General features: G+C 48.7%; 1 protein-coding gene across 1 annotated transcript in view; it reads right to left on the bottom strand.

Annotated features, from left to right (window-relative positions):
* The window catches only part of TTC16 (tetratricopeptide repeat domain 16), a 37298-nt gene that overhangs the window by 2694 nt on the left and 8667 nt on the right, over nt 1–25937 (bottom strand). Inside the window, exons 5-12 of the mRNA XM_015410402.1 lie at nt 24965–25094; nt 21094–21308; nt 17984–18231; nt 15553–15694; nt 12053–12269; nt 7055–7197; nt 3711–3719; nt 2293–2437 (exon numbers count right to left, since the gene is read on the bottom strand). Of these exons, the coding sequence (XP_015265888.1) occupies nt 2293–2437; nt 3711–3719; nt 7055–7197; nt 12053–12269; nt 15553–15694; nt 17984–18231; nt 21094–21308; nt 24965–25094 (1249 nt within the window). The remainder of the gene's footprint in view (nt 1–2292; nt 2438–3710; nt 3720–7054; nt 7198–12052; nt 12270–15552; nt 15695–17983; nt 18232–21093; nt 21309–24964; nt 25095–25937) is intronic.

The following is a 25937-nucleotide window of genomic DNA, read 5'->3' as shown; positions in this document are numbered from 1 at the left end:
TCTCCCTCTCTCCCAGACCAGCCTGTCCCCACGGTGAGACCAGGCCGCAGAGAGAGACCCGAAAGAACACCCGGTTTTCCCTCCGTTAATGGCTAAGACCGACTCTCCTCACACAGTTCAACAGTCTCCTCACAGAATCTTCCTCTCTGATTGGCTATAGCCCATTGCTAAGCCTTACGGAGAAGACCCTGATGCTGGGAAAGACTGAAGGTCAAAGAAGACGGGGACGGCAAAGGATGAGATGGTCAGACAGTGTCATCGATGCAACGAACATGAAGTTGAGCCAACTTCAGAGGACGGCGGAAGACCGGAAGGCCTGGCGTGATCTGGTCCATGGGGTCGCAAAGAGTCAGACTCGACTGTGCGACTGAACAACAACAACAAAAGCCTTATGGGGACTGTAGGCTGTCTGCTCACTGCCATGCAGGTCTCTCCTGGGACCAGACCGCACCAGGCCCTGCTCCCAGTCCTGCACGGATCATGACAGGTGGTTCTGATGCTCTCTGCACTGGCTTTTTGACAAATAACGACAAGCCGCCCAAAAGCCTGTCACGTCTGTCTGTCTGTCTGTCTGTCTGTCTGTCTGTCTATCTATCTATCTATCTATCTATCTATCACTGCTCACACGGCTATCACCTTAAGCAGAAATCAGAACCAAAGAAAATATTTTAAAAGACCTTAGTAGTATTTCTCTTATATTTGATTACTGCGCCTATGAATTTTGCCACTGAGAGGGTGACACGGTCATTGGGATCCAATAGCAGCCATGACACCTGGGCTCGCACATTTAGCAGTTCCGTATCTTTCAGTAAAGGGGTGACTAAATTAGCCAAGCCTGTCACTTGTGTTATGCAACACTTTTCCAAAGGTGGATATGAACCTGAGCCTCCCCCTTCCCACATTTGTAAGGCAGGACAAAGCTGAAACCTCTTCAAAGACTTCTCTGACATATAATCCAATGGGGGTTATTTACTTATTTTATTTCATTAAACTACTTTACCGCCCTCCCTGCGAGTGGGCTCAGAGTGGTGTACAACAAGTTCATATGAAAAGACATTAAAACAGTCCAAAATACCAAGCCATAAAACCTAATAAGAAGAGAAGATTGGATTTATACCCCGCCCTTCACTTGAAGTCTCAGAGCAGCCTACAATCTCCTTTCCCTTCCTTTCCCCACAGCAGACACCCTGTGAGGCAGGTGGGGCTGAGAGAGCTCTTTTGAGGACTGCTCTTTCAAACTGAGAGCCAGTTTAGTGTAGTGGTTAAGTGCATGGACTCTAATCTGGGAGAAATGGGTTTGATTCCCCACTCCTCCACTTGCACCTGCTGGATGTCCTTGGGCAAGCCATAGTTCTGGCACAGCTGTTCTTGAAAAAGAGCAGTTTCTGTCAGAGCTCTCTCAGCCCCACCTACCTCACAGGGTGTCTGTTATGGGGAGGGGAAAGGAAAGGAGTTTGTAAGCTGCTCTAAGACACCTTTGGGTAGTGAAGGGTGGGGTATAAATCCAATCTCCTCTTCTTTCAAGAACAGCTCTGACAGAACATGTGACTGACCCAAGGTCACACCATCAACTGTATGTGAAGGAGTGGGGAATCAAACCTGGTTCTCCCAGATCAGAGTCTGTGATCCTCACCACTACACGAAACTGGTGTAGTTTAACATCTACATGGTGCCATAGTGCAAAATTTCTAACACCCAATTTACATTAATATGGGGGGGGAGGAGAGGGGGTAAGAAAGCAGCTAATAGGCTGGTTGCTGTTAAAACTGTTGCTTGGCGGAACGTCTCTGTCTTGCAGAAGAGTAAAGATATTGTGAACTGTCTGCTGACGTTGTTGCCAAGCACAGTTCCATTTGGAGATGAGCTGTTTGCAAAATTAACTTTTTGTGTTGCTTTAAAGTAGACCTTCAACCGCCTTTGACAACCCACCATAGCAAGTGCTGCATGTATCCTGCCATGTGACGGCTCGGCTCCCATTGTTGCTGTCCTGTTGACCACTACTAAAGGGAGCAAAATGCGTTCAGAAAAGAAAAAAAAAAACAACCCAAAGCAACACACAAGGAAGAAAACTGGAAATGCGGAAGAGCCCCGAGTCAGGAAGCCAGATGTGGCTGTATTTGGCTTGCTCAGTCAGGGATTGGGCTTGTTTTCAGAATGTTTTAAAAGTCCGTGTTCCGAAGCAATCTCTGTAAGAATTGCCGACCGAATTGATTTTAAACTGCATTCACAGAAGCACCCGCTGCCCTAAAGACCGAGAGATGCCGCCTTGCCCTGCTAGAGGGAATGACTTACTCGGTTTGCTTTCTTCCAGCAGGCCAGTTGCCTCTGATACAGTCTCTTTGCTTCCAAGTGATGCCTGTCCCCTGCCGGGTTCTCCAGCAGCCCTTCTTCCTTCCGGGAGGACTCCTCTTTCGGCTGATCGGCCGCTAGTCGGAATCTGGAAAGGGAAGGAAGCCAGATCGGTCAGAAGGCCGCAGCGGAGAAAGGCGGGTCTGGATGCGAGCAGCACTTGGAAGGTGAACCTCAGATTCCCGTTTTGCTTTGCTTTTTTTTTTTTTTTTTTTTAGCCCCCGGGAGGGGATTTTTTTTTTTTTTTTTTATTAGGATAATACTACAAAAACTACTACAGAAAAAAGGGAAGGGGGACTACATATATAGGATAAAGCAAAGAACCCACTACTAACTAAAAACCCAAGAGAGGAGATCCTCACTAGCTTAAAAAGGTAAAGGTTCCCTTGCTCGAAAGCCAGTCGAATCCGACTCTAGGGTTGCGGTGCTCATCTCCGTTTCAAAGCCGAAGAGCCAGCGCTGTCCGAAGACGTTTCCATGGTCATGTGGCCGGCATGACTAAACACCCAGGCGCACGGAACGCTGTTACCTTCCCACCGAAGCGGTCCCTATTTATCTACTTGCAATTTCTTGCTTTCGAGCTGCTCGGTTGGCAGGAGCTGGAACTAGAGACGGGAGCTCACTCCGTCATGCGGCACACTCGGGTCTCGAACTGCTGAACTACCGACCTTCCACAGCCTGCACTTCAGCATCTTAAGCCACCAAGAGAGGAGACCCTCACTTGAACCACCAAGAGAGGAGATCCTCACTAACTTAGTTACAACAAATCTTCATTTCGTTTAGATTATTATAAACTGAGCCAAACATTTATAATACTTTTCCTTAACTCTTACATTTAACTGTTCGCTTTTGTTGATCTACTGTTGCCGTGCTGTCTGAGGTCAGGCCTCCCACGCCTCCACACTTTCCTCCAAGGAGACAGAGGCCTCCAGACTGTGCAAAGGAAATCATCCAGGAAGGGCTGCAGAAACCAAATATGACGCCGCAGGAGCAGCTTCCTAGAAATGCCAGGTAGACCAGGGGTTGGCCAGCAGCAGCGGCACGAGGCAACAAGGGTGGCAGAGGGGCGGGCAGAACCCACCACAAGCAATGGTCATCTGCTGTGAGAGCCAGGAAGGCTTCTTTGGACGAGTGGGGCAGGAACAGGATGCAGTGACTGCCTTGGGCCAGCAGGGGTCAGAGGAGGGGCAGGGGAACTGGGATCCCAGGCAGACAGCTGCCCATTGGGCCTAGGACCCGCCACTCCCATAGGCCCGTCCCCCAGGATAGAGGGAGAGGGTGAGGCCAGACTTGTCCCACCCCTGGGCGGTCCTTCAAAAGGTGCACCCCGGGAGAACCGGGGAGGAAGGGCCAGACCTCACCTAAGGCAACTAGGGAGAGGGTACAAAAGGGAGAGGGAAGAAGAGCCGTAACACCCCCCCTGCTCTTTCTTCCCCCAAAACAAGCCCTCCTAAAAGAACCCTGGAGAAGGAAGGCAGCCCTGGACTCCAGCCCGACGCCGAGGTCTGACATGAGCCTTCTGGTACCCAGCTAACCCCACTGAATGCTCCCTTGTTACTCTGTTATCTCCTGAAAGTCTGTGCAGACAACTCTCAGTTAAACAGAAGAGACCACCCTCGAAAACACATGACAAAACAGAGATACAAAAAAATGTACTAGGCATGATGAGAAAAAAAAATAACAGTGCAAATTTGCAATCTTTATAACAAGACATCTTGTAATTATTGTCAGGGGTCATTTCCTGCGGGAGCGCACAGGAGCGGAGCTCCGGCAGTAAGGAGCCCAGGGGGTGGGCACATGCAACAAGCCCCACCCCCTGCTCCCAGCAGCCCTCAGTCAGAGCAAGAAGCAGCCAGGTAAGTTGAAAAGCTCCCCCCAGCCCCCCGACGAAAAACAGTCCAGTGGCACCTTTTGTCAGGTTCCACAGCAAGTAACTCTTCACACACGTTTCCTAAGAAGTGTTATGCTTTATTAGTGTAGAAGACTGGTACCATGTCCACAGGATTATTGTTAGGAATAACTAGAAGGCGGGAACATCCCAATACATATAGCTGGGCAAGGCAATTAGCTAAGCAAATGAACTTCGAGTGCGCGTGTGCGGGGGAAGACTCCTGGCGGGAGATTACATAATGAGCGGGAGAGTCGCAGGGTTTCCTGAGAGCAGAAAAATTCACACCAAATGTGGACCCCAAGCCCTCCCCTACTTCACAAGGCCAGACTGATAACGGCGTATAGTTCCCACGGCCTCCCTGGCATGTTTACGGCAAGCTGTGGAGCTGCAGGCAAGCGGGAAGGGTAAACAACACAGAAATGGCAGCTAGCTGACATCTTTAAGACCCAGTTTTGTTCAGGTACAAGCTCTCCCTCCTCTGCGAGGACAGATCTGCACGTCCACCCCCCCCATAGCTAGCAATCCAAAACAGTCCAGTGGAGCCTGAGCGGTGGGTGTTGCCTTCTGACACACTTCCGGTGATGTCAGGGGGTGTGGCATATGCAAATAAGTTATGCTAATGAGCTCCTGCACCTCTTTTTCTACAAAATGACCCCTGATTATTATATTTGTATTGAGGGTCACTATAAAAATTACCCACTTGCTCTGCCACTTTGTGTTCTCATTCCCTCCAGTGCTTTTCCCCGCCTCTTGAAAGCCTAACAAACCAAAGAATTTCTCCGCACCTGTAAACAGTTGTGGATGCTTGCCGTCTGCCGACTGAAAAACACCAAAGGGTTTTTTTTTCTCCTTTGGAAGAGAGAACCTACAGAAGCTTCTCCGTCCACCTTCATTCAAACGTGCAGCCACGGCTGCGATTCACAGGGATGTGACTCATGTTTGTGCATTGGATTGGCCCTTCCATTTCCTTTGGAGAGCGAATCTCTAGGCACTTGTGTTTCATCTACTGCATCAGCGTTGCTAATGCTCAGCCTTTTGCAAAGGCCTCTCCCCTTAATATGTACTGCAACCATTCATGCTGCGGGAGCTCTCAATGTCAGCCGCTTGGGCAAGACACCTCGTGCGGGGGGCAAGAGCGGAAGCAGCCGCCGGCGGGGTCTCCTCGACTCCGGCCAGGTCACTGAACACTTCCACGTGGCAGCTGGCACAGGACCAAGCCCAAGACATGCAGCTCATCACAGTCGATGAGAAATTGGACATTACACCTTTGACTGGTGTACCAGAGGAGCATATTAAAACCAGAAGAGTTCACATTTTTGTTCCGGCCCGTAATGCCATGCAAGCAGGTGTCAACAACACCAAAAAATGGAAGATGGAATTTGACACGAGGGAGCGCTGGGAAAACCCGTTGATGGGCTGGGCGTCTTCGGCAGATCCTTTGTCCAATCTTGTTCTTTCCTTTGCTACAAAAGAAGATGCTATTGCCTTTGCTGAAAAAAAAAATGGCTGGAGCTATGATGTTCAAGAGCGGAGGATTCCAAAACCTAAATCCAAGTCTTATGGTGCAAACTTTTCTTGGAACAAAAGAACAAGGGTGTCCACAAAATAGGTTGGCATTGGCTGTCTCTGCGTCTGACTGTGAATAAAGTCAGCTGTGCTGTATTTATAGTCCATGTATAATACATCTCTTAATCTCCTAATAAATTTGACCTTTAAACTAACAAAAAAAAAAGAATTATGAAGCAAAGGGCTCTTACAAACCATCGAAGGTAGTTAATGTGATTTTGTCTGGGTTATGCCATTCCAAGGGCCAGTGAGTTGCTTCCTCTACACTGTCAAAGTCACGTTATGCACCCTGGATGCTTTTGAAGCACCTCTTGAAAAAGGTCTCCCCAATTAATCTGATCATTCTCTTAAAAAGCAACCAACGTATATAATGTGGTTTTGACTTCCAAAAGCTCACTTTGACTGGATTAGAGAAGTAATTTTCTAGCCCCTTGCAATGATATACACCTGTCAGTCATCTTTGAAAGCTGAAGTCGTATCAGGCGTCATGGTTGCACTGTAGGAGCCTTTTGCCCAGACTCAGCATGAAAGGCTGAGATACATATGAAGGGGAGGCCTTTGCCAAAGGGCTCTTAGAAAGCAAACAAAGGGGAAAGAGGTTCTTAGGGCCAGTGGTTTTGTTCAGGTTTAGAGTGAGCCTGCAGTCACCCATCTCTAATTTAGAATAACTCTCCGGGTACTCCCGTCTCAGTATTTTGTAATTCTGTCCAGTAGCCACAAGCACCATGACCAGTGGCCTGGGCACTCAAGGAAATGTTGTCCATAAGTGGGACCTGGCTGTGAAGCCATGACAATTGATACAGAGAAGCTGGAAAATTTCATATAAGGGGACATAAGGAGGCGAGACTCTCTTAGGTTAGGTAGCAGCCTATTAGCTGTTTCTGTTTCTGCAACGGAAGGCGGAGGTAGCGCACTGAAGAAATCTTTTTGAGGACCATGACTTGTTTGTTGCCTCATCTCCTGGTAAACATCTCTCTAGTCCCCTATAGAGAAGCAACAAAGGCAGGAGATATCCCCACCAGGGTTCCCTCTAAGCTGAGTCGGTGTGAGCTAGCTCACAGTTTTTTAGCCTCCGGCTCACACATTTTTGTCTTAGCTCAGGAAGGGATGGCTCCGGAGCAAACTAATTTATGCAGCAGCCCAAATCGCTCTCTCTCAACTTTAATGCCAAGCAGCTCACAAGACTCCACAGCTTAGAGGGAGCATTGATCGCCACCTCGCAGAATCATACGCCGGGCTTACACTGACCTTTCGGGAGCAGGCGGGGCTTCGTACTTGGGACGGGCTTCCAGCCTTTGCTCCAAAAGAGCTTTAGCGAGATCTGCAACTTTACTCTGGATGATCGTCTGAATGTCCTCCCCTACAAAAAGGCTGTTTGCCAGAGTGTGGCTCTGCGGAAAACAGAAACATTAAAAAGGAGAAAAGTTGGTTCACTGGAAAGAAACGCCATCCGTAACATTGGACTTTTCGGCATTCTCATTCCTCGCTGGTGCGTTCCCGTTGCTTCGGGGTATTTTTTTTTTCTGTTCTGCATGTGTTTTGCTCCCTCTAGTGGTCAACGTGATATTACAGTGCTTCATGTCCAGCATAAAAAGCTGCAGCTTAAAGATGCCAGAAATAAAGTGATGTAATATCAAATTGACCACTACATGCGGAACAGAAAAAATACCCTGAAGCAACAGGAGCACAAAAGTGAGGAAAATGAAAATGTGGAAAATCTCATTTATATAATAATCTTTAGCATTTCAGTGTTCAAAGAGCTTCATGTACATTATCTCAGAAATCTTATAACAACTTTCCTGTAAGGCAGGCCAGTGTTATCCCTCTATGGTGGGGCAGGGTGATAAAGAGCACCCACCTATTATAAATATATATATATATATATATATATTTTAAAAGCGTCTACCTACTGAGTTTATGGCTGAGGTAAGACTTGAAGTGGTTATATTACTGCCGGGATATTGGCATGGCAAGACATTCACATGTTGTTATTTGGACCAGAGGTACCCAGATGTGGAAATCTTTGAAGACTGATTTTGTATAAAGAGTATTTAAATTCACTCCAAGACATTAATCTGGTTATCTTGCTGGTTCTTGTGATTTGTTATGTCTTTTATGATGTGAGTTAGATATGATTGTGCTAATTATGTTTATAAGCCACTGATGAAGGCTTTGTTCTGAAACACGTTTGGCATTCCATTTTATTGTATTTGGCAGTGTGGGCATTGTTTTATTGTACATGCACAATTGTTTCCTGTTTTGGATTTGCATACATATTAGATTACTGGTGTTATGTCTTGTGCATGTAATTGAATTTGTTCATTTATAGATTGCATCATACTGCTTGTCCTCTTCTTCGTGCTCTCAGCCTTTTTTTGGTTTGCCCTGGCAACCTCTCAAATGAGAGCTACGCACCACAGCCACTGTGTTAACACCAGTTCTTATCACTGATGTAAATGGACAGAGAACAATCTAGGCATTTTGCACTTTCCTCAGTATTTGCAATGGCATAACTGTCCTCTTCAGCATTCAGGAGCTAACCCTTTCTTCCCATTATTTTATCAGACCAATGGTCCATCTAGGCCAGGGGTGGCCAAACTTGCTCAACTTAAGAGCCACATATAATAAATGTCAGATGTTTGAGAGCTACAAGACATGAACAAATACTACATGTTTTTATTTTAAAATATGCAAATTTGCTTTTTATTAACATTAAATGAGGCTGCCAAAAATAAAAGGCGTAAAAATAGATATTGATAATGATATTTATCTGTCCAATTATATTTATTTGTTTGCTAATGACAGGGGTAGTTTCCTGCAGGAGCGGAGCTCCGGGAGTAAGGAGCCCAGGGGATGGGCACATGCAACAAGCCTCACTCCCTGCTCACAGCAGCCCTCAGTTGGCCCACAAGGAGCAAGAAGCAGCCAGGTAAATTGCAGAGCCCTCCCGCTGGCCCACCTTCAATAGCTAGCAATCCTAAACAGTCCAGTGGAGCCTGAGCGGTGGGTGTTGCCTTCTGACACACTTCTGGTGATGTCAGGGGGTGTGGCATATGCAAATAAGTTATGCTAATGAGTTATGCTAATGAGTTCCTGAACCTCTTTTTCTATGAAATGACCCCTGGCTAATGATATTTATTTGTCTAAGAGAGAGAGAGAAAGAGAGAGAGCGGTGGAAAGAAAGAATGAGAGGTGGAAAGAGAGAGAGAAACAAAGAAAGCAAATAGATGGGAGGGAGGGAGGGAGGGAGGGAGGGAGGGAGGGAGGGAGGGAGGGAGGGAGGGAGGGAGGGAGGGAGGGAGGGAGGGAGGGAGGGAGGGAGGGAGGGAGGGAGGGAGGGAGGGAGGGAGGGAGGGAGGGAGGGAGGGAGGGAGGGAGGGAGGGAGGGAGGGAGGGAGGGAGGGAGGGAGGGAGGGAGGGAGAAAAAGCCTGCCTCCCCTTTGCTTCCCCAGCCGCCCTGCCGGGAGCCGCACAATATGTGTGAAAGAGCCGCGTGTGGCTCTTGAGCTGCAGTTTGGCCACCCCTGGTATAGTACCTCCAAACATGGAGGTTCCATTTAACCTCTATTGTTCTCAGCCATTGATGGAACCAGCTTCCATGAAGTCCTCTGACTCCACTTTTAAAGCCAACTGAGCCAGTACCCTGTGGCAATGAGTTCCATAGGATGCAGTAAACACTGAGTTGCACAAGACGCAAGCCCCAGGTACATTCTAGAGCTGAAAAGGACGTGGTAGATCTCTCACTTCCCCATCAGGATCTCCCCAACTGGGCACCTGAAGTCTTTTGCCTGCCGCAGTTGTTTTTCCTGTTACTGGTGGATGCTGGTACTCCAGTCCTGACATTCTTTTCCTATAAGTATCTTTATATGCCTCATTTCCACCTTAAAAATGTACCCCCCAATGCCTCACAGAATAAAATCGCCTATCCACAAATCACAACAAAACAACTGTCAAAGCAAAAGCACACTTTAGCCATTGAAAGCCTCAGCAAATAAAAAGGTTTTCACCTGGTGCCTAAATAAAAATAAGATTGAATCCTCCTGGATCTCTCTAGGGATCTTGCAAAGGTAAAGGTAAAGGTTTCCCTTGCTCGAGACCCAGCTGAGCTCTGAGCAGGAGCAGGAGGCAGAGGTGCTAGAGGGTGAGTGTTTTTTTTACTTGCTTTCAGCTGAGGGGATTTCAGCTGAGGATATTGTGTGGGAGAACTGGTCTGGGACTGGTCTGGGAGGGTGTGAAAGTGCTTAGAGTTGTTGCAGAGTCCTGGCTGCTTGAGAGAGGGAGAGGAAGGGCCGTTGTTTGACTGTGATGAGGAACTTTATCAAAAGCTTTCTGGAAGTCAAGGTAAACAATATCTATTGGATCCCCCTTGTCCACATGTTTGTTCACGCCCCCAAAGAACATTAACAGGTTTGTGAGACAAGATCTTCCCTTACAGAACCCATGCTGAGTCTGCCTCAATAGGTTTTGTTCATCTATGTGCCTACTAATTCTTCCCTTAATAATGGTTTCCACCAATTTACGCGGTATCGACGTCAGACTGACTGGCCTGTAATTTCCTGGATCTCCTCTGGAACCCTTTTTAAAGATGGGACATTTGCTACCTTCCAGTCCTCAGGAATGGAGGCTGATTTTAAGGAAAGATTACATATTTTTGTCAGGAGATCCACAAGTTCACATTTGAGTTCTTTCAGAACTCTCGGATGTATGCCATCTGGGCCTGGTGATTTATCAGTTTTTGAGTTGTCTATCAGTTTTAGGACCTCCTCTCTCGTCACCTTAATCTGACTCAGGTCTTTCAACACCCCTCCCGAACTCAGCGGTTCTGGAGTGGGCAAGCACTTCTCATCTTCCACAGTGAAGGCGGAGGCAAAAAATGCATTTAGTTTCTCAGCCATTTCCATATCATCCTTCAGTACTCTTTTTACCCCTTGGGAGGGGAAGGGAAAGGAGTTTGTAAGCCGCTCTGAGACTCCAAGTGAAGGGCGGGGTATAAATCCAATCTCTTCTTCTTCTTCTTCCCTGCACCTGGGGGCCCTGGGCTGGATGGGACGTTGTGGGGCCTTGCCAGTAAATCAGGGGGCATAGCCACAAGATGCCCCACTGTAGCTACGGGCCTGGGGGGGGGAGTCCATTGTTCTGAACAGGAGACTCTCCTTTCCAAGGCTGATAGATCCAAGCCAACCTGGGACTAAACCACTAGCCAAAGCAGATTTTTTTTCTGTTTTGCACTGCTGCAGTACCTCCAGAGTAGCGTACCTTAACTGTTTGATCCCAAATCAGTTGCACATTTCCTTTCTTTCTGCAGCCCCATATAGAAAGCATGGTGGTGGTGGTGATGGTGGGAAAGTGCTATCAAGTCCCTGCCAACTTATGGCGACCACATGGAGTTTTCAGGGCAAGTGACATTCAGAGGTGGCTTGCCATGGCCTGCCTCTGCGTACCGACCCTGGACTTCCTTGGTAGTCTCCCATCCGAGTACTAACCGGGACCAACCCTGCTTAGCTTCCGGGATCTGATGGGAGCATGCTAGCCCATGCTCTTGTAGTATCCAGGGGGGACAAGCAAAGCACGCTTGTGCAGCTTGGATACAGATGGACACAGATGGCTCACTGAGGCACTGGTGTTAACCGCCAGGACAAAACTGTGGTTATTAAGTCAATCGAGTGCTCGATTCCCCCTAACACAGAGAACCCCTTCCCTTCTCCCAGGGTTTACTTAGTGTTTTCCATGCACTTGACAAAAGAGCCCCTAAGCACGTCTAGAGTGCATTTTCTTCAGCACTTAGCCCTTATAGCTCAGGGATTTGGTGTGTGTGTGTGTGTGTGTGTGTGTAGGAACATTGCATGGCCTTTCCAGACAGAAGAGAGCCCCAAAACCTCTTTCTTTAGCCACTTCCTGCCCCTTGCTCACCATCTGCCACCAGTGCTCCCTCTAAGCTGTGGAGTCTCGTGAGCAAAAATTCTATTTGCTGAGCTGCCGGCATTAAAGCTGTGAGTGGGCGGTTTGGCTACTGCAAAAACTAGTTTGCTCTGGAGCCATCCTTCCTGAGCTGAGGCAAAAATGTGAGAGCCGGAGGCTGAAAAACGGTGAGCCGGCTCACACTGACTCAGCTTAGAGGGAACACTGCCTGCCACCTGCTCCCCACCTGTCCTTCTCAGAATGCCCTTTCGCCAGTCTCTGTCGCTCTCTGGTGCCAGAGGGGGAGGCTTCACTGCTGCAAGGAGGATACAAGGAAATAAGACAGACCACCCCAGTGTCGGGGAGGGTGGAGAGAAATGCCCGTAGGGACAGAGATACCTCCTCGCTCGTGGGGTTCAGGAGCAGGGCCGTGGCGATGTCTTCCTTGGCGCCCATCGCCTCCTGCAGAAACATCCGGGTCTTGCACCGATGCAGGTAATGCTGGAGCTCGAGAGGGTTGTGCTCGATCGCGCGGGAGAAATACGCCTCTGCCTCCGGGTATCGTCTGAAAGGGAGAATGCACCCGGGAGTCGGAGGCTGGCCGGGAGCTTAGGGCAACCGGCGCATTACAAACACGTATAAAACATAGCCCGATTGTCCTTTGGAGGGCTGAAAAGCCACCTTGAAAGGGGGTACCTGAGAGTGGAGAGGTGGCAAGGGGAGAACCATACAGAACCATATAGCTGGAAGGGGCCATACAGGCTATCTACTCCAGCCCCCGGCTCAGTGCAGGATCAGCCTATAGCAGAGGTGTCAAACTCATTCGCTACGAGGGCCGGATCCAACATAGATGTCGCTCTATGTATTTTATCAGAGGTCATTTCGGGGGGGGAACGCGGGGGATCGCAGTTCCCCCGTGTAAGGTGCAAGGGGGCGGGGCACACAACGAAGCCCCGCCCCTTCTTCCGGCAGCCCCCTGCTTCCAGCCTCATTCTGTTGCAGAAGGAGGAAGAAGCAGGAGGGTAAGTTGGCGTCTTCCCCCTCTGCCTGGCCGAGGCCACTCCACGTGGCCTCCGCAAGGACTCCCAGCCCCATCCAGGAGCTTCCCCGAGGTAGCTGTGTTAGTCTGTTGCTGCAAAATAGTCCAAGAGTTCAAATAGCACCTTTAAGACTAACAAATAGCACCTTTAAGACTAACCTTTAAGACTAAGGCTAACTGAGTGGTGGGTGTGGCCTCATGACACACGTCCGGTGATGTCAGGGGGGCGGCCTTATGACACACTTCCGGTGATGTCAGGGGGTGTGGCCTTATGACACACTTCCGGTGATGTCAGGGGGTGTGGCATATGCTAATGAGTTATGCTAATGAGTTCCCCTAGCTCTTTTCCTACGAAACGACCCCTGTATTTTATACTTTTATGTATTTTATGTAAGCCGTCCTGAGCCTGTCTCGTGGGGAGGGCAGGATACAAGTAGAATAAATAAATAAATACCACGGTCCCTGGCCAGGTAGAGCCCCAGAAGTCAAAACCAGCTCTTTGAATATGGGTAGATCACCTACAGAGACACTGTTCTCCTATTTTTGGTACGTGTCTGTTTCAATATTTTGATACCAACTTTCAGTCCTCCAGGCTGCTGGCTATTTATCATTTTATCTATTTAAATATGTATACAATCTGCTTTTCTCCCTAATGGGGATGGAAAGCATCGATCTCCTCTCCTCCATTTTATCCTCACGACGACCCCGTGAGGTAGATTAGGCTGAGAAAGAGAAGAGTGACTTGCCCAAGGCCACCCAGCGAGCTTCTGTGGGGAACAGTGGGGAATCGAACCTGGGACTTCCAGATCATAGTCTTTATAGGCTGCCTTTGGGTGGCAGCTTCCTGCGCTGAGTATCTGATGCTAAATCAGAACAATGGGAAAGACGTAAGGCCCAATCTGCATTTAGCATTTGCTCAGTTGCTATTCCAAACCCACACTGGAATAGAAAAAGACGCAGTTCAAAACCACATTCAACAGCTGAATCTGCATTTGTCTTTCCCACCGGTGTCCCAGCCTTTTGACTCCGTCTTCAAAAAAGCTGTCTACATTTGGTGTCGTTTTCACACCTCAAGAGTGCTAGCATACTTTTGCACATACACAGATGCTTATCGTCCTTTTGGGGCGGCTCCACTGTCATTGCACCTTTGCACTGCTTTAAAAGAATCTTCTCCAAACAACATTCAAACAAGCATAGAGAAAGATGGTGTCACAGCAGCATGAAACTAATTTAAAGATGGAAACGCAGATTCGACCAACTACTCCAGGCCAACACCTTACTGACTGCAGAGTCACCCCCCCCCAATGGCCATAAAGTGGCCATAAATCTCTGTAGACAGCCACCATAAAACCAGAGATCAAACAAAGTGAAAGCAGCATGCAGTCTGGACACTGCCATAAAATGCGACACTCAATCAAAGTGAAAGTGGCATGCAATGTAGACTGGGAATTTCTGTTCCAGTGTGGGTTTGGTATAACAGCAGAGCAAATGCTAGATGCAGACTGGACCAAGAAGCAGCACTCCCCCAGACCCTCTTCAGCCCCTGGAGGTGCTAATGTTCCTCTGTAGGAAAACAGATAGCATCTCAGGGGGGAATGGTGCGGGGGGGGGGGTTTAACCCCTCCTCTCCACCAGCATCCTAATCTAAATTGCGTGCACACACACGCACTGCCGTTTCTAGATACCAAAAGAGAGAGGCGATCTGGTCTCAGATCTGCAGTGTCTTATGTAGTTTTAACCTCAATATGCACACCCTGCCGGATGCAGCAGCACATTTGTGCCATTGTTTAATCTTGTCTACAAAGGCTCACATGGACATTTTACAACTGTCAGTAGTGAAGGGCCACCCTAATAGGACTCCATTCGATGAACGTGCTTGCTCTTACGACCGTAGAACTATTGAAGGTCTGGGCCCGTGTGACCTTTTGGTGCCCAAGGTTTACAGAGGAGCAGGAAAGATAACCTTGGGAATATCTTATTACGACTGTCAGGGGGATCGGATCTGAATACATTTGTAACGCTACTGGCAGACAGAAATAAACGGGTAACGTTGCAAATGGCAAAATTCATGGCCGTGATTGTTAAGACTAAGATAAAGTTACGATCTCTTGCTGAAAGTCCTACTGATGAATAGTTTTATTATGATAAGTGTCTTTTCTTACAGGGTGGTTTATTATTACGGAAGAAATTATGAAATTAATCTTTGCAGTTGTGGTTGTGAATTTTATACTACAGCTGGCCGATGCAGCTGTTTGTCTTGTGATTTTACGATTCTGTGTTTGCTTGTTTGCAATGAGTCCGTGCAATAAAAGTACTTGACTTAATCTCGTCAGGAGCTCTTGTGTGTGTGTATGTGTCTGCACTGTGCCCTTAGCGGCCAGGGCTCTTTTTGTAGAAAAAGCCCAGCAGGAACTCATTAGCATAATAAGCCACACCCAACAGCAGGAACTCATTAGCATATTGGGCCACACCCCTGACAGCACAGCTTATTAGCACATTAGGCCGCACCCCCATGTTACCAGAAGTGTGGTCATCCAGCCACACCCACCTTTTGCTTGTTATTCTGTTTACCTCGTTTGTTGTCAAAACCCAGGGCCTTTTTTTGTAGCAGGAACTCCTTTGCATGTTAGGCCACACACCCCTAATGTAGCCAATCCTAATGAGTTTCTGCTGTTGGGTGTGGCCTATTATGCTAATGAGTTCCTGCTGGGCGTGGCCAACTTGGGAGCCAGCCGGAACTCCGTGTGTTCCTGCCCAAAAATAGCCCTGGTGGAGGCTGAACCCTGCACTTTTGCATATCCCGGCATACCTCTTCCTGAACTCCTGGAGTCCCATCTCGTTGTACAGCCAAGAGATGCGCTTCTGCAGGCCAGCGTCGATGGGACCCACCTCCAGGGCTTGCTGGTAATCTGCTATGGCGAAGTTCAGCTCGCCCAGTTTCAGGAAGCAATCTGGAGGAGGACAGCCAAGAATCAGGCAGAAAGGACTCGCGAGTATCTTAATGAACGGTCTCTGCCGTGGCGCAGGATCAGATAAAGAAATGCTTCTGGCATGTCCAAAATGGCCTCAGAGCTGAAGTCTGGACAGCAAAGCCTGTGCAAAGCCTGATTCTAAGTACCTTTGCAAGATTAGAGTCTGGTGGCATCTTAAAGACTGTCAAGGACGAGGGTTTCCAACCCGCCTCGTCCTTCCAGGAATGATTTGATTCCCCTGTCCCCAGACCTGGGACCCTGGAACAAATCCCCTTCTGGGTTTGGACTCTCACACTCGCAGCAGAACATGCCAATAAAAGCAACAGGCTTAGAACATAAGAACAGAAGAGTATGTAAGAGAAGCCATGTTGGATCAGGCCAATGGCTCATCCAGTCCAACACTCTGTTTCACTCAGAGGCCGAAACCCAGGTGCCATCAGGAGGTCCACCAGCAGGGCCAGAACTCCAGAAGCCCCCCCACTGTGGCCCCCCAAGCACCAAGAATACAGGGAACCACTACTCCGGACATAGGATTCCATCTAGACCTTGTGGCTAATAGCCACTGATGGAGCTCTGCTCCCGATGTTTATCCAATTCCCTCTTGAAGCTGTCTATGAGGGGGAAAACTTCATTCAAAAGATTTTAAAAGTGTTTCGGGCATTAAGCGTAAGGCAAGAATAAGCAGGTGCAATAAAATAACAACGTCTACCTTCACACATACTTTCATACATGAAGGCTGGCCGCTTACAGCATCTTCAGATCAGCATAAGTAATGGTTCCTGGCCCATTACTGGTCCTGAATTGATGCTATTAGTGGGCCATGTGTGGAAAAATTTGTGCCGGATGGTTATAAGCTAACTTTACAGGAAACTGGACCACTGATCCCCCTGCCCAATAATAAGCCAATCAAGAATGTGAATCAAAAGATGATGCTCAAAGTATAGCAGGACTCCCCCCTTCGGGCCAGTTTGGTGTCGTGGTTAGGAGCACGGACTCTAATCTGGGAGAACTGGGTTTGATTCCCCACTCCTCCACATGCAGCTGCTGGTGTAACCTAGAGTCAGTCACATGTTCTTTCAGAGCTGTTCTCTCAGGGGCAGTTCTCGAAAGAGCTCTCTCAGCCACACCGACCTCACAGGGTGTCTGTTGTGGGGAGGGGAAGGGAAAGCAGATTGTAAGCCGCTCTGAGACTCCTTCTGGTAGTGAAGGGCAGGGTATAAATCCAATGTCGTCGTCTTCTTCATATGAATGCAGTGAAGTCAGACCACTTTGAGATTCAGAGGTGCGATCTCAAGCTTTCCCTCTTGGCTTGGGAACAGCAGGAGAGCAGTGAGCATTCGACATTGAACTCTCCCCATGTCAGTTTTTAACACTGGGATGGCACATCAGGAAACGGGATTGCTTTAGATACATGACATGGCCAAAGGCTGATGCTTAAACTGTCCGGCTGGTTGATACAGAGGGGACCACCTCTCTTCACAAAGACTAACAAGATTTCCAGGGTATCAGCTTTCAAAAGTCAAAGCTCCCTTCGTCAGATACAAGTAGGAAATTCTGAAAGATCAGCGGGCAACGTATCTGTATCTTCAGGTATCTGAAGAAGCGTGCATGCACGCAAAAGCTTATACTCAGAATCAGGGCTTTTTTGGTAGAAAAAGCCCAGCAGGAACTCATTAGCATAATAGGCCACACCCAACAGCAGAAACCCATTAGCATATTAGGCCACACCCCTGAAAGCACAGCTCATTGGCATATTAGGCCACTCCCCCATGTTACCAGAAGTGTGTTCATCCAGCCACACCCACCTTTTGCTTCTTATTCTGTTTACCTTGTTTGTTGTCCAAACCCAGGGCTTTTTTGTAGCAGGAACTCCGTTGCATGTTAGGCCACACACCCCTAATGTAGCCAATCCTAATGAGTTTCTGCTGTTGGGTGTGGCCTATTTTGGTACTCTATGCTAATGCATTCATGCTGGGTGTGGCCAGCTTGGAAGCCAGCTGGAACGCCGTTCCTGTGCGTTCCTGCCCAAAAATAGCCCTGCTCAGAATAAAACTTTCTTGGTCTTAAAGGTTCCACTGGACTAAAACTTTGTTGCTTCGGACCAACACGGCTACCCCACCTGAATCGATCTACACTTTCAAGCATACCTTCACAAGTCCAAAGGACTAGAAACTTGTTTTGTTTGCAAGTTAAAGGCGAGCTTCTTGAGAAACTGCCCTTTGCAACCAGACACCACATTTTGTGCTTCCCCCCCCCCCTACCGCTCACCTCCTCTGTTGATGTATAGCCCCTTCGCCTTCTTCTCCCCCTTGATGGCCTTGTTGAGGAGCAAGACCGCCTCTTCGTAGAAGCCCTTGGTGTAGCAGTGGACTGCGAAGTCGTTGTACGTCAACAGCACCTGTGCCCAGGCTTCCGCGCTGGCCTGGCTGCCTTCCTCTGCTTTGCCGATCTCCACCGCTTTGAGGTAATCATCGATGGCTGCGCTGAAGTCTTTCAGGCGCCGCAGAATGCTCCCCCTGACGTAGGGACCACAAGAACGGAAAGGAAAGGCCGGGGGGAGAGAAAGAGGGGAAACGAGGGACGTCACCTGGGATGGGGGAGAGCTTAGCGGCACTTCTGCGTGGGTTCAAATCTATGTGGGAGTTAAAATTTGGGTCTGCCCAATCCGTTCCCCATCATGGGTGCCTCTAAGGGCCTCTTTGAAATGGAGTACACTCATGGGTTCCACCAATGGACTGAATACCACCCCTACAGACTGTTTTGGACCAAATAAATGGCGGAGGGGGAAGCCTGAGGCCTGTTCTCCATGTGTGGAACAGCCATATTCTGAACTGGGCACCTCCTGTGCAACAATTGAGGAGATTCTGCAATCAGTTTGGTGTAGTGGTTAAGTGAGCGGACTCTAATCTGGGAGAACGGGGTTTGATTCCCCACTCCTCCACTTGCAGCTGCTGGATGACCTTGGGCAAGGACAGTTCTGGAAAGAGCTCTCTCAGTCCCACCTCCCTCACAGGCAGTGTTCCCTCTAAGCTGAGTCAGTGTGAGCTAGCTCACAGTTTTTTAGCCTCCGGCTCACACATTTTTGTCTTAGCTCAGGAAGGATGGCTCCAGAGCAAACTAATTTATGCAGCAGCCCAATCGCTCGCTCGCAACTTTAATGCCAGTTGCTCACAAAGTAGAATTTCTGCTCACAAGACTCCACAGCTTAGAGGGAACATTGCTCACAGGGTGTCTTTTTTGGGAAGGGGAAGGGGAAGGAGTTTGTAAGCCGCTCTGAGACTCCGAGTGAAAGGCAGGGTATAAATCCAATCTCCTCCTCCTCCTCCTCCTTTTCTTCTTCTCACATCTGATTCAAAGTGAAGACCCTGGGTGAGGCTTGCCATCTGCCCATTCACAGTAGACAAAGCCCCACCCTCGGCCCCAACCCTGGCCTTGAAAAACTGAAGAGCAGGAGGACAAATGGCCAGAAAAATGGCCTCAGTAGTGACGTTCTGGGCATTTTCTCATGTCTGTATGGTCTTTTCCATAGAGATTTGGGACATTTCCTAGAGCATCACCCAGAAGTGTCATCGTATCCTCTCCAGTCTCCACCCTTTCTGTGCATTACTTTCAAAATCTCCCAGCATTTGCCAAGGCAGTGCTGACAACCCTACCCTGGACCCAACCTGTGTGTGGTGTAATGTGTAAAGTGGTGTTGGCAGTGGGGCATGGAGACACAGTGCAAGGCAGCACCATGTCCTCATTTGGTCCTCTGGCTGTACATTCCTGCACATTTGGTCCTCTGGCTGCACAGGAAGCAGCCTCCAACTACATGGGAGGAAATATTTTTTCCCCAGAGAGAAAGCACCCAGGATCCTTACTCAAACGTTGTATTATCCAGTTTTGTTGTTGTTCAGTCCCACAGTCGAGTCCGACTCTTCGCGACCCCATGGACCATCTCCCGCCAGGCCCTCCTGTCCTCCATTGTCCTCCATTGTCCAGTTTGCTCAACTTCATGTTCGTTGCATCGATGACACTGTCTAACCATCTCATCCTTTGCCGTCCCTGTCTCCTTTGACCTTCAATCTTTCCCTGCATCAGGGTCTTCTCCAGTGAGTGCTCCCTTCTCATTTGGTGGCCAAAGTATTTGAGCTTCAGTTTCATTATCTGGCCTTCCGGGGAACAGTCAGGGTTGATTTCTTTTAGGATTGACTGATTTGATCTTCTTGCAGTCCAAGGGACTCTCAAGAGTCTTCTCCAGCACCATAGTTCAAAAGAATCTATTATTCGGTGCTCGGCCTTCCTTATCGTCCAACTCTCGCAGCCATACATGACTACTGGGAATACCATTGCTTTGACCATGCAGACTTTTGTTGGCAGGGTGATGTCTCTGCCCATTAACAAATCCTTGTTTCCTTGGCTTCTCGGTCCACTTTGCAGTCTAAGCTCCAAGAACAAGGGCTAAGAAAGGCCCCAATCATATATACACCCTGTACTCAAAGAAGAGAATCTGAGGACTCCTCAGCTCAGAGTCAAGAGGTGCGCCTAGACGTATATGATTCGGAGAGCCCGCTGTGGAAGCAAACTCAATGCATTTTGTTCAGAGTTACTGCTTCCTCTTAAGGACCAACCATTGGACAAAGCCATTCTGCCTCTTCGCACAGCACTGATTGGCTAGTTCTTTGTAGAGCCACCCTTCACCCTCTGTCTCCATACCATAGCAACAGCAATAACACATCTTTTAAAAAAATTAAGGAATGAATATTCAATTACGAGACTATACAAGCTGTGATTTTTAAAAAATCAAAGAGAACGCCTGAAGTGGCAGGGTGGGAGTGGGGTGGCTTCATCAGACAACTGATGAAGTCAACATTCATCAGTTGACTTCATCAGACAACTGATGAAGTCAACATTTGATTTGCTGATTAATGCAAACATTCACGCTCCCCAACGGCTTGCCCCCATGCAGGAAACATTCGTTTATTTTCTTCTGAAAGAGTTATCGATAAAATTCTTAAATCGGTAGACAGAGGCACAAAAGCAGGCCAATAGAACAAACCAAGCCTTTTGGCGACTCCCGTTTTTGGTACGCCTGAATGCACCCAGACCCGTTAAGACCACACCCAACATAGAGGTAGCGGGACAGGAAGCGGCTGTCTCCCAACCAGTGCTCCCTCTCAGCTGTGGAGTCTTGTGAGCAAAAATTCTACTTTGTGAGCTACCGGCATGAAAGCTGTGGGTGAGCGATTTGGCTGCCGCATAAATTAGTTTGCTCTGGAGCCATCCTTACTGAGCTAAAACAAAATCTGTGAGCCGGAGGCTAAAAAAAACAGCGAGCTAGCTCACACTGACTCAGCTTAGAGGGAACACTGCTCCCAACATAGGGGCTCTTTTGGTACCTGAAGAGGAAGTAGTCCGCGTCCAGGGGGATGTTCTCGATGGCACGGTTGATTTTCAACAGCGCCCCCTGCAGGTTTCCCTTCAACGCCTTGCTTACGGCCTGGGCCTTGTTTTTCTGGGCTTTCTTCCTCAACTTCTCCAGCAAAAGCTGAGCTTCGGTGTGCCCAGGATCTATTGCAAGAGCCTCTTGGACATTATAAAAACAGGGGGTAGGCTGTGGACAGGAGAGGGAGAAGAAGGAATGTGAGTTGTTACTTATCACTTAATTATTTAGAGTATTTCTACCCTTCCTTCAAGGAACTCAGGCCAGCATACAACATCCTCGCCTTATTCATTTTATCAAAACATCCCTGTGAGGTGGGTTAGGCTGCGAGAGACACTGGCGATCCCAAGCAACATTCCATGAAGAACTGGGGATTTGGATCCTGGTCTGACGCTCAGACCGCTGCAACCACACGGGCAGAACAACAAAAGAGTGACCCTTTAAGCCTAGACGATTGATCAAAGCAAAAGCTTTCATGAGCTAGAGCCCCATGTCATCAGGCTCATGAAATGGATTCCTTGGTTGGCAGAAATTCAAACACAACACAGAGAAAGAGCCATCTCTCAGGCACATTTTCTCGGTATACATCTTTTAAAATGACAATATGTGAACAGGGGGGTTTAAAAGGCCATGGAATGCAAGATATACTGGCTCAGTTCAAACATAACGTAACACCAAGGTTCATTTTAACTGCTGTAAGTTGGGAAAGAAGAATTTAGCTCTCAGGTAAGGTAAAGGTAAAGGTTCCCTTGCTCGAAAGCCAGTCGAATCCGACTCTAGGGTTGCGGTGCTCATCTCCGTTTCAAAGCCGAAGAGCCAGCGCTGTCCGAAGACGTTTCCGTGGTCATGTGGCCGGCATGACTAAACACCAAGGCGTACGGAACGCTGTTACCTTCCCACCGAAGTGGTCCCTATTTATCTACTTGCAATTTCTTGCTTTCGAACTGCTAGGTTGGCAGGAGCTGGAACTAGAGACAGGAGCTCACCCTGTCTTGCGGCACCCGGGTCTTGACCCGCTGAACTACTGACCTTCCACAGCCTGCAGTTCAGCGTCTTAACCACTTGAGCCACCGCAGCTCCTCTCACAGACATTAGCTCTCAGACATTCGGTCAAATCCTGGTTTGGCCTCAACAAGCCCTGGTGTCGCAGGGCTGTGCCAGAGAACAAGCCAGGATGTCTGAAACCCAGAATCAAAACTGAGCTACGTCATACAGGAGAAAGCCATCATCACCACCCCTTATTCTCCTCCTGCATCTGGTGCTCAGAGGTATACTGCTTCAGCAGACAGAGGATCTATTTAACCACCACGATTAACAGTTGTTGTGACTAATTTTTCATGGGTTTTTAAAAAGCCATCTCTGCTATCAGATGTCACCACGACACATCCAAGTTGTATGATGAAATATTTTCTTGTACTGACATCATGAAGCTGCCTTATACACCACCTACTTCCTTGTCCTTTTAACTGGAGATGCCGGTGTAACAGGCCGGATTCACACACACACCTCGCCAGAGTAGCCCCGGGGTTACTCTGGCCTAGCCTAGAATAACTCTGGCCGGCCCAGATTAACCCCCCAGGCCAGATTAACCCCCCAGGCCTGCTTTCTGGGGCTGCTGTCCTGTCTCCCTTTTAAATTACTTCTTATCCCCAGCACCAGCAGGCCTCAGGGGCCAGATCAGGCCTGCCCAGCTCTTAGAGGAAGAGACTCTGTCCGGCCTAAGGCATGCCTGGAAAGACCAGAGAGCTGGGAGAGTTATCCGGGGTTATTCTAGGCTAGGCCAGAGGGGGTGTGGCATATGCAAATGCATTATGCTAATACGTTATGCTAATTAGCTCCTGCAGCTCTTTTTCTACGAAATGACCCCTGACTGATCCAATCAAGAAAATCAATTTCTGGTGTTGCAAAAATCCCACTATACGGCACAAGCTAGGAGTTCAGCCAAGAACATATAAGGGTATAAAAGCAGCTATGGTGGATTTCGTTGCCAACTTTGGCCTGGGAAACTCCTGGAGATTTGGAGGCAGTGCTTCGAAAGGGGACGGAGCTCACCAGGTATGTGATGTCACATTCTGGACTGTCAACGTTCAGGTCAAGGGTCACTCCTCTCACAGAATGCAAACGTAACTTTCTTGCCTCATATCACGTCGGCCCACCTTTTCTCCCACCTTACATTACTTGTAGGATTCTGTCACGCAGGGGTCATTTCGTAGAAGAAGAGGTGCAGGAGCTCATTAGCATAACTCATTAGCATAACTTATTTGCATACGCCACACCCCCTGACATCACTGGAAGTGTGTCAGAAGGCAACACCCACGGCTCAGGCCCCACTGGACTGTTTTGGATTGCTAACTACTGGGGGGGGGGGGGGTGCGGTTCTTGCTGTCCTCGCAGAGGAGGGAGAGCTTGTACCTGAATAAAACTGGGTCTTAAAGGTGCCGCTGGACTGTTCTGGACCAGGGGGCCGGGGGGGGGGGCCCTCCGCAGCTTACCTGGCTGCTTCTTGCTCTGACTGAGGGCTGCTGGGAGCAGGGGGTGGGGCTTGTTGCATGTGCCCACCTCCTGGGCTCTTTACTGCTGGAGCTCCACTCCTGTGCGCTCCTGCAGGAAATGACCCCTGCTGACACGTATGTTGTGTTTATACTACTGACTCTGACCTTTTGATTCCAAATATTTGTGCTGGTATGACTGGTTGCTATCCAGTTTCTCTCAGTGTTGGGGAGAAAACTTCACTCTGAAGGTCCATACGAGGACACCAGTCAATGGCAGTTCCACCCTTTCAGTCCCTAACCATCCTCTGCACTTTATTATCTTTACAGGTGTCAATCAGTTTGTCTTAATTTCTATGGAAGGGGAATCAAACATAAGGCCCGTGGGCCAGAACAGGCCCATCCAGGGCTCCTACCCGGCCCGCAAGCAACTGGTATGTATGGAAATGTAAGGTACTCCCCCCTTTTACGGTATCCCTTGGAAAAAATCCTAGTCTTTCATTAAATACATTTATTGGGGCTTTTGTGGGTTCACTGCTAGGAATAAATTGCTTTTGTTTGTATTTTGAGTAAAAAATAATATTGTTAATTGGGTTTATCTGTGTCCTTTAAACAGTTTATATCTCCGGTACTTGGCATTACATTTTATGGCACACACGGCCCGGCCCGACAAAGTGACTTTTATGTCATATCCGGCCCTCGTAACAAATGAGTTTGACACCTCTGCTCTATGGTATACCATTTCAGAAAGAGAAGTCCTATAGCATCCATCCTCTGTAGCACCTCCAGCACTTCTGTTCCTCCAAGATTCTATGGTATACCATAAAGTCCATTTCCTCCACAGGAACCAATCACTGGAAATCAACTGTACTTCTGGGAGAATTCCAGACGGCACTTTGAGGTAGGTAATGCTAGTTTGGTCAGACCAAAAGTTCTTCTGGTCCAGCATCCTGTTTCACTGTGCGGCCAACCAGATGCTTCCCAAAAGCCTACTAGCACAACAACAGAAGTCCAAGGTCTGTTGCTGTCCCACAAAAGTGCTCCGAACACAGGAGTTTCACCGAGCCATTGAACTGCTCCATGAATTGCCCAAAGGTCTCTGTTAAAGCGATCTAAGCCTCTGGCCAGCAGCGCATCACTACTGAATTATAGCGGCCAGAATGGTGTCTTTGCACATACGGTGGCATTTACACAGTGCTCACGGCCATACGGACAGGGGCGTGTGCAAAGGGCTCCCCTGCACCCCTGCTAAGTAGTCTTGCCCAAGTTACGCAGAGTGACAGGAAGACCTTGAAGAAGCTGGCAAAGCAAAGCGAAACAGACCCGATTGGTACCTACCTTCCCAAAGTATTCATAGAGCCGAGCCCTGAGGACAAAAAGATCCGCGTTCGTCTGATCCCGAACCACCTCTTCGTTGACCATCTGGAGACACTCGTTGTATCTTTTCAAGGCGGCGAGACAGGCAATGCTCAAGCGGGAAGAGAAATGCTGGCGTTAACAGCGAGGCTACAGAGCTGACTCTGTTAACATACAGAGAAGGTGTTGGGCATGTCCCACTTCCCCCCAGCAATTAGGGTTGCCAACTTCAGCCTGGAAAATTCCTGGGGATGATGTGGTGATGCCTGGGGAGGGCGGGGTTTTGGGAGAGGAGGGAGGTCAAGGGGGTCTAATGCCATGCAGCCCGTCCTCCAAAGCCGCCATGTCCTCTGGGGGGACTGAGCTCCGTAGACTGCAGATCAGCTGTAGTTCTAGGAGAACTCCAGGCCCCACCCAGAGGCTGGCCTGCCTTGGAGAAGACTGGAGACTTCTGATGCCTACATATAAATACATATGAAGGTAAAGGTTTCCCTTGCTCAAAAGCCAGCTGAATCCGACTCTAGGGGGCGGTGCACATCTCTGTTTCCAAGCCGAAGAGCCAGCGCTGTCCGAAGACGTTTCCGTGGACATGTGGCAGCATGACAAAATGCGGAGGTGCACGGAACGCTGTTATCTTCCCACCGAAGCGGTACCTATTTATCTACTTGCAGTTTCTTGCTTTCGAACTGCTGGGTTGGCAGGAGCTGGGGCCAGAGATCGGAGCTCACTCCATCACGCGGCACTCGGGTCTCAAACTGCCAAACTTCAGACCTTCCGGTCTGCAGCTCAGCATCTTAACCTCTGAGCCACTGCAGCCCCTACTATAAATACATATACATGCTTACAAAGATACATGTTCAGAAAGGGAGAGCTGGCCGTTGCCCATCTATATATATATAAAAGAAAGTCCCCTCACTGTAAAATCAACGCCCAGGCCAAACTGCTGGACTTAGAG

This window comes from Gekko japonicus, unplaced genomic scaffold, assembly GCF_001447785.1.
Source record: "Gekko japonicus isolate JY-2015 unplaced genomic scaffold, Gekko_japonicus_V1.1 scaffold1863, whole genome shotgun sequence".
Classification (NCBI taxonomy): domain Eukaryota; kingdom Metazoa; phylum Chordata; class Lepidosauria; order Squamata; family Gekkonidae; genus Gekko; species Gekko japonicus.
The sequence above is the reverse complement of the archived record's forward strand: the minus strand, read 5'-3'. Positions and strand labels throughout refer to the sequence as shown.